Consider the following 13,448-nt stretch of genomic DNA (forward strand, 5'->3'; position numbering starts at 1 on the left):
TCACTGTAACTAATGTCTTTGTAAACATACACGGCAGACCCAGTGGCATTTTGATAAGTTTTTATTAATCCCTACACGGTTGCTGTACATTCGCACTCAGAGCTGCAGCTCTCCCGCTGCAGCTCTCCCGCTGCAGCTCTCCCGCTGCAGCTCTCCCGCTGCAGCTCTCCCGCTGCTTTATAAGTGTTCTCCATATGTATTTTTGTCAGAAGACATATGCTGATGTTTTCTCCTAGCTGTTAATAAACTCACCGTTTGATTGCACTTTTCTGGGGCCTCCGTGGATTGTGACACTGCTCTACATTGATCGATTTCGCGACAGTACATTTTTACATTCATCCTCCTTTCAATAATATGAAAGATGCCAGTGCTGAATGTTGAAAAATAAAATAACCCAACATTATGATGAACCCACCTCCAAACTTCATTATTTGTGTGGTGTTTATTGGGTTATATGACTTTTGACCTTCAAACATGCTATGTATTAGTCTCATCTGGCCAGACTATATTCTAACAGTATTTCACAGGGTTGTCAAAGTGTGGTTCAGCAAACTCTGAATGCGCTTTAATATGCTATTTCTTCACCAATGGAGTATTCCACATTGAACATTTACACAGGCCATGACAGTTGTGTGCATTACTTATTTCCTTTGAAATGATTGTATCAGCTAATTTCTGTAGCTTTCTGCAAGGGGTCCTTGGCCTTGAACATCTCTTTTAATAATCGTTTTCAATTCTCTGTCTAAAATCTTTTTGGGATCATCAGGTCTTGATCAATTTATGGTATAATGATGTTCTTTCAACTTCTTTTTTTTACCCCAACAGTGCTCACTGGAACCTTCAGTAGTTTAGAAATTCTTCTGTTATCAATATGTGTTGCAACAGTCTCAAGAGACCACATTGGTTTTACCCATCATGAGATGTTTGTTAAGCAAAACCTCAGTAATGACACAGCTTTTTATAGCCCATCAGTTGAGACTGAACCAGGTGATAGTAATTTGCCTAAGTGACAGAATTGCTTTCTTATTACTAATACAGTTCAGCTGGTGTCACAGCTCTCCATGCCTTTTTGCACCTTTTTCATGTGTTCAATACTTTTTCCGTGTCATTTTTCATTATTATACATGCTTGTAATAATGACTTGTATGGACTGGATGGATTGTTACTGACATGGCAAGAATTTTATGTTAATTATACCTTTAGAAATATGTTTACTCAGAAAATTGGTGACTTATTTTACTCGCTGTAAGTGTCCACTGCTTTCTGTTCAGCTTCATTTCAGAAGTTGATCTCATGGCTCTGTGTTCTGCAGTATTTGTTGGGCGTGGATGTTAAATTATGGAGAAACTCTCTTCTCACATATCCAGAATTTTGCACTGGAACATGATGCATCATTCAAGCTGTTTTCTGAGTTGTAAGTTTTTATCTCTCCACAGTTTTCATTTCTGCCACCATTTGGTTCCCCACTATTCCAGTAGCTGAAATACAGATAAAATTATAAGAGTTAAACTCAACAGGTCAGTCAGTCTTTGGTTTTTAGTAACAAGATATTAACCAAATAATTTTTGTTAATGTACTTGATGACATAAAAAGACTTTATGGACAAGAAAGAGATTAAATTTTTATTTCAACCTTGTAGTCATTTGAGTCCCATCCACCCATTTCCATGTCCCCTCTGTCTCTGAGTCAGTCAGTCCAATCCACAAATGCTTCTTGAACTTGTTCACAAAGTTCTTTATTTAGAAAGAGAAAAATTAAATGTACACATTCAGAACTTAAAGTGATGTATCATCATCCTTTCTTCTGCACACATCTATGTTTGCACACACACAAACCTGTTCTTCTCGGCTGTTGATGATCATCAGGTCTGAACCTTTTTTAAGGCAGTCTCGTCTACTTTCTTCCCAGGATTTCTGCTCTGAAGAAATTTGGTACCAACTATCACTGAAGGCCACCCATGTTTCTTGGCAATCTGTTTAAGAAAAACAGAATAATAATTTGTGCTTGCTTTGTGATAGGTAGCATACATAGAATTAAAAGCACTTCAGTAAATATACACATGACTAAGCACAATTTATCAAGTCTTATGTAAAATCTAGATCTAAATTCCCTGAAACTGTATGTGCTGTATATGTTAAACATTTTACAATTTTGTGTTGTGTGGCCTCAGAGGGAGTGCTTTCACATCTAATAATTTGTCTCTAATAATGTTGTTCGAGTCAGCAATTGTCACTGAAAACCACCACTTAGAGTTAGAGGGAAGTTAGAGAGAAATGATCTTTTCTCTTTTGTCCTCTTCTTGTTTTGAAGTCTTGATGGTGTTACAAGCATCACCACATCTATATTCAGCTGTGTGAGAACTGAAGAAGGCTGCAGATATAATTGGAGCTAAGAAGTCAGCTAAACTCTTTTTTTGTTTTTGTTTGTCTATGCAGGTTTTAACAATCAACAAGCTATTAGAAACTGTCTAAATGTGAACATATAGAATGTTGATATTTTCACTCACATTAGATTTAGTTCAAATTGACATTACATTTACAACTTTACTTTTCAAAGGCCTTTCTCAAGATCTGTCCATCCATTCTATAGCACTTATCCTTACCTCGGCCGCGGGGGGGTTGGCATGCGTTCAGAGGCAGATTGGCAGTCTGACACAGGGCTAACACACAGACAGACAACCATTTTCAACTACATTTACTCCTATGGGGAATTTTGAATGATCCTAACCCACTAGAGAATGAGTGAAACCATGCAAACATAGGGAGAACATGCAAACTCCACACACACCACACAAACCCAGGATTCCTGCCTCACCATGCTTTTTAAAAAGCTACATTTGTTAAAGTGTTAAAGAGACAAAAATGTTGTTAGAGATAAATGCACGATCGTGGCTCAAGAGTTAGCAGTTTGTCTTGTAATCGGAAGGTTGCTGGTTCGAGCCCCGGCTCCGACAGTCTCAGTCAATGTGTCCTTGGGCAAGACACTTCACCCGTTACCTACTGGTGGTGGTCAGAGGGACCGGTGGCGCCAGTATCCGGCAGCCTCGCCTCTGTCAGTGCGCGCCAGGGTGGCTGTGGCTACAATGTAGCTTGCCATCACCAGTGTGTGAATGTGTGGATGACTGAATGTGTAAAGCGCTTTGGGGTCCTTAGGGACTAGTAAAGTGCCATACAAATACACGCCATTTACCATCAAGCATTAAGATATAATTACATTGAAGCTTTCTCTGAAGGTCGTCTCTGCTTGTGGTCATGTCTTCCAATCTTTTCTGGAGCTGGTCTCTCTCTTTAACCAGAATGTTGAAACTGGTCTGTAACTGGTTTCTCTCGCTGGTCACGTTGTCAGCAAGCTTGTGTAGTATCACTGTCTCCATTTTCCACTGAGATTTGCCTTGGGTGACTGTTGGACACATCATCATAAAATAAATACATCACCTGTGAGGATTTTAGCATGCTAATTACATTTCTGTTGTACTCACATAGAAAAACCACAGCTATGAGTCCAGTCAGGAGGAAAAGACACAGCAGACCCAGAAGAATCACAGCAGCTCTCCAGTAACTCTTCTTTACATCTTCAGAACCTACAGGTAGAAGTAAATATTTGTTATATGTCTAATAATAAAATATGTTTATATCCTCATAGGGCTGTTTGATATAACGATATATATCAGATGACGATATAAAAACGTCTATTGTTTCATTTTATGCTATCGTTTGTTTCGTGGTGTCGCAAAAATTCTTTGACCGGCTGGAGCAGCATCTAATAACCAACTCGCAAAATAAAACAAAATAAAAACAAACCAACAAACACGACTACACCAGACGTTATGATACAGACTTATAATTTGCACCGATGTTTTTTCAAAATTCTATACGCGAAAAGTGAGCGCGAGAGCCCTCGGTGCGCCTGCTTGCTGCTGAAGTCAAAGTAAACTTTATTGTCATCTCCACTACATACAGTCCAGTATATAGAGAGACGAGACGACGAGGCTCCAGTTACAGCAGTGCAAGTAAACAAACAATAAATATAAGAAGAGTAAGAAAATAAATATACACTTTAGGACCAGGGGTAAAGGGATCAATAACAATTTAAAATTTATAATTTACAGTTTGAGGGTTTAAAGTTTCACACACAACCCGTCGAAAGGGGAGGGGGGTGGCTGCTTCCAAATAGAGCACATTTCATTTATAATGATGTAAATCCAAGCCCATTATGTATTCATGATTTGAATCCTGGGTTGTGTGAAATCTCAGAAATGCACCCTAGACAAAGTAATTCTGTGAACTAAGGTGAAGGTCTGTTAGGTTATGTTGTGGTGATCCTCGGTTTGAGGGATGGGTGTTCATACTGGAGTGCAAAATTAAAAACTATGGAAGATGGACAAGAAAAGTTCAAAGCCATCAGGTGCTCAGTTTAGAAAAAAGAGAAAAGAAGTGGAGGAGAAAGGAGCAAAAGATACAGGTAAGCAGATGTATCAGTGGATAATGGCAGGTCATCCTGAAACAATCAGAATCAGAATACTTTATTAATCCCTAAGCAAATGATGTGGATTACAGTTGCTCCAAAAAGAAATGGTAAAAATAGTAACAGTAACAGACTAAACTCTTGAACAATACATTATGTTACAGATTCTAATATTAATTAGTCATTGTCAATTTTTGATTTGTCCTGTTCTCATTGTATGACGAATTATGATGGCTGTTTGGTAGCCGTTTGCATACAATGCATTCTCTCTCTCTCTTCATATGTGTGTGTGTATAACAGTTTTATGTTAATGTACAATACTTAATATGTTTTGTGTGTGTGTGTGTGTGTGGGGGGGGGGGGGGGGGGGTGTTCGCCCAGGGCGCCAAACAGGCTAGGACCGCCACTGCATGCATCGGTTACATCACTCGACTCCAGCTACCTGACGTGCAGCTGGAAGCACTTCCCGCAAGTCGAGCTGCCCGAGATTCACAGAATTTACAGAAAATGTTACATTTTTGTGATTTATATTGTTATCGGGATGATAGAATTCTTATATCGGGATATGAGATTTTGGTCATATCGCACAGCCTTATATCCTCATACATTTTATTATAACACCAATTACTATTTTTATCTAAAATCAGCATCTGAGAATGAGTCTTGGTGGCAACGACACAAATACTGTTAGTTTCAAAGTATTTGTATTGTATTGTTTTCTCTTCAGCGCTCGTTCCAAATGGTGTTTAAATTAACCTTGAAACTAATCAAAACTAAAGTAAATACAGACATTAAATAAAAACTAAACTGAAAAACCCACACATTCTGGAAAACAGCTGAGTGTAAACCCAGATAAAAACAAAACAAAACTGTATATCTCGATCAAAATTAACACCCAGCAAAAAATCCAAAACTACAGTAACACTACAGCAAGCCAGACTCTAGATTACTTTTTCCTGAATTAAGTCTTTTTTCTTCAGACAGTTTGTATAGAATTTTCAGTTTTATTTTTAGATTTGTGCACAAAACTTTAGCAACACGTAATTGTAATATCTATAGATAGGTTTGTGGTTTTTACCTGGGGGTGAAGGTCCAGTTGTTTTACGTTGTATGGTTTGGATCACTTCATGATTCACATAAATGTCTTCCACAGTTTGATGCTCCCTTTTAGACTTTCTGCGACAAGCTAATACTTCATCCGTACTCGCATAGACTGCATCCATGATTTTTATCTGCATTGGAGGTTTATTTGGGTCTTTAAGTCTCTGAGGTGATCAGTGCTTTGCGAGAGTCTCTGTAGTTGTGTGTAGTAGCTCTGAACTGTGTGAAAATATATTGACACAAGCAGTTCTCTTTTTAACAGGGAACTGAGATCTGATGGCACTCCTCAGGACTGTGTTAGAGGTTTTGACTGCATTTGTCTTTGTATTTGAATATGCACTTAGTACTAGCTGCAGCACTTTTTCCACTTGAAAGAATTTAAAATATATCACACATTATAAGCAGTGATGGGAATAACGGTGTTAGTTGCCATCAGTAACGCTGTTACTTTTTTCAGTAACGGGTAATCTAACTAATTACTACTCCTATCGTTACAACGCCATTACAGTTACTAACAAGAAAATGCGGTCCCTTACTATTTTTCAACAAACAGACGGTTGAAGCTGTGTTCAGCTTAACGCATCTTATATCAGTTGCATGGAAGTAGCTGACTACGTAAGTAATCTGGACGCTACAGCTTTAAGCAGTTGCGCGCAGGGTTGTCAAAGTGTGGTTCAGCAAACTCTGAATGCGCTTTAATATGCTATTTCTTCACCAATGGAGTATTCTACATTGAACGTTTACACAGGCCACGGCAGTTGCGTGCATTACTTATTTCCTTCAAAATGATTGTATCAGCCAGAGGCGGAGGCAGACATTTGATACACCCGGGGCTTAGCCCTAATGGGTAGTACGCATGTGGAATTTGGGGGTGGGGGGCGGGGTGGGGGGGTTAGAAATGACTGAAAGAATCAGAATCAAAACTAGATGATAGTAGCACTAAATATCATCATAGACCTGCACTACACTTATTTTTTAATTCTACCAAAGTCCACTATTTAGATTGAGAAAAGTTTATATAATTATTTGAACTTGTTGTGCAAACAAGCTGCAAAACGTAATAAATATAGAATTTGAAAAATAACAAACCTAAAAAGAAACACTAGGTACGAGATACATGAGTACCTATGATACGGTGATACTTTTGTTAAACAACCATTTGACTAACATGTCTGTGTCACCTGCTCTTGTTCCATCTCTGTTCCTCTCTCTCTCTGTGTGCTGACAATCAAGCCAAACACCAACATCATCAAATATACAGTTGAAACCCGATATTTACAAACTCGTCAGATAAAAACACAAATACTTTTTTAATTGTAACATCAAATCCGACTAAATGTTTATTTTTTTAGATTGATAAATATAAAAAACATATTTGTTAACTTTAAGAGTAAAGAGAGAAACTATCTGTATTTCTTAATTGTAAATGGCACCAAAATGTATTCAAAATTGAGCCACACTTATGGAGCTCCACAGTTCTTTTCCTGGTGTTTTGGTTGACATCTCTTGATGTTCCCATGTCACAGAAACAGGCTCTGTGTTTTGCCTTATATGCATCCACAGGTGTGCCACCAATTTACTCACATGGACTCTACTAACCTATCAGAAGCTTCTTCAGCTCAGAATGGAATCGTCTGGAGTTTTCTTATTAATTAACAATAATCTTAGTGTATATGTACTCCTATATTTCATGAAAGTGATAGAAAATAGACAGCTCTGTCTCTCTTTATTCGGACATTTAACTAATTCAAAAGATATTTCAATATTTATTTATCCAAAACAAAACAAGTTTACTCTAAATTGATGTTGTACAGTAAAAAAAAATGTTCTTGTGTTTTCCATAAAGTGTATGTAAATATCTGGTTTAAACTGTGAATATACTGCTGTGTATTGAAATTCCTCTTGTTTTGCATAGAAATATACTGAACAACATACAAAACATAATATATAAAATAACACCTACCAGAGTTTTTTCTTTGAAAGAAGCCACTTATGTCCATTCTTGTATATCAGTACATTACTGAAACCGATTTATTTAGCCATGGAGGGTAACAACTGAAAATATGAAATAAACACACATGTAAGCTAAGACTGTTCGGCTTTTCACTTTGCCGTTTGTTGATTCACTTGAAGAGCAAGTAACGTAATATGGGTCAAGTGATCAGTTTGATATCAATCTTTCGTGATACACCATCATATTTACATTATTTGTACAGTACGAATGATTTGCTTTGGTACCTGGTGGAACTTCAGTTCTCCTCTGTCTGCCTGGCTCCCAGTGATGCGCGAATCATGAACGAATCGTTCAATACTCGAGCATCACTTTACTGACTCATGAATCATGATTCACAAGCCCAAGTGACTCACTGGGTCATCCCTGTTGCTGTTAGCAGCAATGTATCTAGCTTATAATTAAAATTGTGGAGAAAAAAAAAACATCCAGTATCGTAACAAAAAAAATTCTGCTCTGAACTGGAAGAAAAAACCCTGAGTAGAAGCTCACATCAAGAAAATAGCTCGGTTCACAGTAGCATCGCTCTGCTAACATGCTAACAACACATTTGAGCTACTCACACCCTCCCTTCCTGTGCTGAATCGTAAGCGTAAGCGAATCACTCAGGACTCGCTCACCCCCTCCCTCCTGTGCTGAATCATAGAGCGAACGAATCACTCACTCACTCACTAACCCCCTCCCTCCAGTGCTGAATCATAGAGCGAACGAATCACTCACTCACTCACTCACCCCCTCCCTCCCTCCTGGCTCACAGCTTCTTCTTCTTCTTGGTTGGCAACCAATGTTAAGGCACATTACCGCCCCCTGGCTCACAGCTCAGTGGACATTTAGATGAGAAAATATATATTTAACACATTTAAGGAAAATACTAATAAAATAAAAAATAAAAATATATTAAAATAAAATAAAATAAAATAAAAATAAATAAATGTTTATTAAGCAATTTTGATAGGAAATTGCTTAATTTTAGAAATGTTTTTGCTCTTTTTTGCTCTATAAAATAGTTGTTTTCTTTTAGAATCATTCATCTTAGCAGTAGGATTTAGATGAAAAGAGAAACAAATTAAGTTTGAGTGAAAATGTACATTTTTTGCACTCTCTGGTCGACTGACTCAGTGAATCAAATGACTCAAAAATCGATTCACTTTGGTGAGTGACTCATTAAAACTCGATTCAGTAAAAAGAATCAAATTTACCATCACTACTGGCTCCGTTTCTCCAACAGCGCACTCGCAGGCAGCAGCTCCCCCCGCCCCCTCGCTCAGTCACTTAGTGTCTGAGCTCGGATCATACCAATATTAGGGGGGATTTACGCACAGTCGTAAATTCCCACAGTGTGCACTATGTGCTTCGAATGTTGTGTGTAGTTTTTGTTTTATACAGTTGTCAGCCAGGCATCTAACTATGAAAAAATTACACTCCAAAAGACCCCGGGCTTCTGAAAAAACAACCCGGGCTTAAGCCCAGTAAGCCACCTCCCCGCTCTGCCACTGGTATCAGCTAGTTTCTGTAGCTTTCTGCAAGGGGTCCTTGGCCTTGAACGTCTCTTTTAATAATCGTTTTCACTTCTCTGTCTAAAATCTTTTTGGGATCATCAGGTCTTGATCGATTTATGGTGAAATGATGTTCTTTCAACTTCTTTTTTTACCCCAACAGTGCTCACTGCAACCTTCAGTAGTTTAGAAATCCTTCTGTAACCAATGTTATCAATATGTGTTGCAACAGTCTCAAGAGACCACATTGGTTTTACCCAGCATGAGATGTTTGTTGAGCAAAACCTCAGTAATGACACAGCTTTTTATAGTTGATAGGTTTGTAGCTTAACCCCATTCGCTGGAACGTTCAAGACGATTCAGTTACACAGCAAAAAGCATTAAACACCAAGTAGGCAAAGTTCTTTGTGTTACTCATATATGAGGGAGAGAACCACGACAAGCGCCGTTCTTTCACTTGACCCCAGTCGCTCTCGTCTGCTCCCCCGTAACACTGCTCTTTTATTGAGGTTACATGAATATACATAGCTTCATTAACATATGAAATCTACATACAAACAAAGAGTACCTTGCCTGTGCGTTGTGTAAGTGTGTGTAAGTGTGTGTGTGTGTGTGTGGGGGGGGGGGGGGGGGGGGGTCAGAGTGTGACCCCATAAACGACTTCGCTAAACCTGCTGGTCTGGAAGTCCAGCAGTTCATCTAAACAAAAGGCACTTAGCCTAAAACTGACATAGCTACGTTTATCCTACCATAAAACAATAAGAGAAGGTACGACCTCTCCCATGCTCCCAGGGTGTGGGTGGGAATGCCAGAACACTCTGGAATGCACACAAAGTGTTTGCAGACTAGTAAGGCTCAAACCTCTACCAACATGACATTGATTATAAAACTCTACGCATATATGAGTAGATATTTCTAAGCATAAATGATAATCAACAATACAAATCTAACAATAGCCCATCAGTTGAGACTGAACCAGCTGATAGTAACTTGCCTAAGTGACAGAATTGCTTTCTTATTACTAATACAGTTCAGCTGGTGTCACAGCTCTCCATGCCTTTTTGCACCTTTTTCATGTGTTCAATACTTTTTCCGTGTCATTTTTCATTATTATACATGCTTGTAATAATGACTTGTATGGACTGGATGGATTGTTACTGACATGGCAAGAATTTTATGTTAATTATACCTTTAGAAATATGTTTACTCAGAAAATTGGTGACTTATTTTACTCGCTGTAAGTGTCCACTGCTTTCTGTTCAGCTTCATTTCAGAAGTTGATCTCATGGCTCTGTGTTCTGCAGTATTTGTTGGGCGTGGATGTTAAATTATGGAGAAACTCTCTTCTCACATATTCAGAATTTTGCACTGGAACATGGTGCATCATTCAAGCTGTTTTCTGAGTTGTAAGTTTTTATCTCTCCACAGTTTTCATTTCTGCCACCATTTGGTTCCCCACTATTCCAGTAGCTGAAATACAGATAAAATTAAAAGAGTTAAACTCAACAGGTCAGTCAGTCTTTGGTTTTTAGTAACAAGATATTAACCAAATAATTTTTGTTAATGTACTTGATGACATAAAAAGACTTTATGGACAAGAAAGAGATTAAATTTTTATTTCAACCTTGTAGTCATTTGAGTCCCATCCACCCATTTCCATGTCCCCTCTGTCTCTGAATCAGTCAGTCCAATCCACAAATGCTTCTTGAACTTGTTCACAAAGTTCTTTATTTAGAAAGAGAAAAATTAAATGTACACATTCAGAACTTAAAGTGATGTATCATCATCCTTTCTTCTGCACACATCTATGTTTGCACACACACAAACCTGTTCTTCTCGGCTGTTGATAATCATCAGGTCTGAACCTTTTTTAAGGCAGTCTCGTCTACTTTCTTCCCAGGATTTCTTCTCCGAAGACACTTGGTACAAACTATCACTGAAGGCCACCCAGTGTTCTTGGCAATCTGTTTAAGAAAAACAGAATAATAATTTGTGCTTGCTTTGTGATAGGTAGCATACATAGAATTAAAAGCACTTCAGTAAATATACACATGACTAAGCACAATTTATCAAGTCTTATGTAAAATCTAGATCTAAATTCCCTGAAACTGTATGTGCTGTATATGTTAAACATTTTACAATTTTGTGTTGTGTGGCCTCAGAGGGAGTGCTTTCACATCTAATAATTTGTCTCTAATAATGTTGTTCGAGTCAGCAATTGTCACTGAAAACCACCACTTAGAGTTAGAGGGAAGTTAGAGAGAAATGATCTTTTCTCTTTTGTCCTCTTCTTGTTTTGAAGTCTTGATGGTGTTACAAGCATCACCACATCTATATTCAGCTGTGTGAGAACTGAAGAAGGCTGCAGATATAATTGGAGCTAAGAAGTCAGCTAAACTCTTTTTTTGTTTTTGTTTGTCTATGCAGGTTTTAACAATCAACAAGCTATTAGAAACTGTCTAAATGTGAACATATAGAATGTTGATATTTTCACTCACATTAGATTTAGTTCAAATTGACATTACATTTACAACTTTACTTTTCAAAGGCCTTTCTCAAGATCTGTCCATCCATTCTATAGCACTTATCCTTACCTCGGCCGCGGGGGGATTGGCATGTGTTCAGAGGCAGATTGGCAGTCTGACACAGGGCTAACACACAGACAGACAACCATTTTCAACTACATTTACACTTATGGGGAATTTTGAATGATCATAACCCACTAGAGAATGAGTGAAACCATGCAAACATAGGGAGAACATGCAAACTCCACACACACCACACAAACCCAGGATTCCTGCCTCACCATGCTTTTTAAAAAGCTACATTTGTTAAAGTGTTAAAGAGACAAAAATATTGTTAGAGATAAATGCACAATCGTGGCTCAAGAGTTAGCAGTTTGTCTTGTAATCGGAAGGTTGCTGGTTCGAGCCCCGGCTCCGACAGTCTCAGTCAATGTGTCCTTGGGCAAGACACTTCACCCGTTACCTACTGGTGGTGGTCAGAGGGCCCGGTGGTGCCAGTATCCGGCAGCCTGTAACAGCCTGTTCTGTTGCTTTGTCTTTGTACTCAAATGCCTGCTCATTGTCTCAAAAAAAAATGTGAATTTTGTCACAACAAGGTGTTATTCATGCAAAAAACAAAAAGCATTTTTTTTCTCATGGTGTCATGTTGTGATGTCCATCTTGCTATCTCCCTTGTGTATAGTCTCCAAGCTGTTTATTAATTCTGTAAATGCTGTAAACAATTCACACAATTGTGTTCTGTTTCTGTTTATTCTTTATTCTTCCTCTTTTTCCTTCAAGTTGCTTACATACGTGTTTTGTTTTATTCTATTACTACTTCTGCGAATTTGTGCTATTTTAACCATTCTACTTTCCTGCTCTATATTCTGCTGTTTCTAACTTTTACTCTTTAGAAAACACATGCATTGTTATTGTAACCCATTCGTGTGCATTACTCCAGCCAATGCTTTGTGTTCTGGCTCATAAGTAAGAGGCAGAAGACAGTTCTGGATCTCCGGGCTCTTTACTTTCAAACACTGTAATATATAGAAATACAGAAAACCATGAACTGTACGTGTTGTGCATCTGCTATGGCCGGCCCTCCTCCAGCCATACTGGAAGGAGATTTGTAGACCTTGTAATAAATCAAATAATGTAATAAATCAAATGAAATAAATTGTTTTAGAATATCAACTTAGTCAACAAAAAGCATAAAATAAATAATATAAAATAATATACCACTGAAAGAAATCACCAAAAACACAACTTAGAAGAATAATACACAAAATAATAATTTAAAAAAAAATCAGACAAATGTTGTGTTCATTTTCGAGACAGAGGAGACAAATATGTTCTAAGTGCATTTTCTTAAATTTATTTAGCAGTTAAAGGTTCAAGCTGAAAAATGGCTAGCGTGTCTCTTTGCTCACTCAGGGGGCCCAAATGAACAAAGAGCACAACACACAGACAGTAAACATCTTTACTGCGGGTCACTGAAACCGAATGAAAACATGACTGGAAGAATCAGTTGAGGGTGGCCTTATGTTTCATACCAGCTCACGTTTCTTCCTCTGCACCTCTCTGGACATCTCCTTATATAGAGATTACCCTTTTGCAGGAAACACTCTCATTATTGTGGCAACCACCTCTTGCACTCCGGTCAGGCCTGCATACAGAGATAGGGAGGGAGAAAGGAAAAGGGGAAAGAGAGCTTCTCTAAACCCAGAAATTTACGGCCCTGTTTCCTCCAGCAGAGTCAGTCTGAAAGTTTTGTATCTTCTAGTGCTGTCACTGTCTGCACTGGCAGGCCATGTGGAGACAGGAGGAGGACCCAAATGCAGACACTTAGAAGCAAATCTATATCTTAACAAA

At 38.2% G+C, this 13,448-nt stretch overlaps 1 protein-coding gene across 1 annotated transcript; it reads right to left on the reverse strand.

Moving 5' to 3' along the window:
* Nucleotides 1–47: 47 nt before the first annotated feature.
* On the reverse strand, nt 48–8,248 carry LOC308394714 (CD209 antigen-like protein C). The gene is made up of 7 exons (XM_080879163.1): nt 7,804–8,248; nt 7,529–7,620; nt 3,479–3,580; nt 3,214–3,399; nt 1,836–1,972; nt 1,633–1,733; nt 48–1,478 (listed from the first exon to the last, which is right to left on the reverse strand). The coding sequence occupies exons 2-7, from the start codon at nt 7,563–7,565 to the stop codon at nt 1,337–1,339; spliced, it is 705 nt and encodes a 234-aa protein (XP_080735289.1). The 5' UTR covers nt 7,566–7,620; nt 7,804–8,248; the 3' UTR covers nt 48–1,336.
* Between the last annotated feature and the right edge of the window lie 5,200 nt (nt 8,249–13,448).

Source organism: Rhamphochromis sp. 'chilingali', assembly GCF_963969265.1.
Source record: "Rhamphochromis sp. 'chilingali' genome assembly, chromosome: 4".
In the NCBI taxonomy this organism is placed as follows: Eukaryota; Metazoa; Chordata; class Actinopteri; order Cichliformes; family Cichlidae; genus Rhamphochromis; species Rhamphochromis sp. 'chilingali'.

What these genes read in the sequence shown, in the direction of transcription:
- LOC308394714 (XM_080879163.1), bottom strand. Translation starts at nt 7,565, where the DNA reads ATGGACATAAGTGGCTTCTTTCAAAGAAAAAACTCTG. An exon ending in CTTTCAAAGAAAAAACTCTG is followed by an intron (nt 3,581 to 7,528) that starts GTAGGTGTTATT and finishes TTCTACCTGTAG; the next exon opens with GTTCTGAAGATGTAAAGAAG. An exon ending in GGGACTCAAATGACTACAAG is followed by an intron (nt 1,479 to 1,632) that starts GTTGAAATAAAA and finishes TCTGTATTTCAG; the next exon opens with CTACTGGAATAGTGGGGAAC.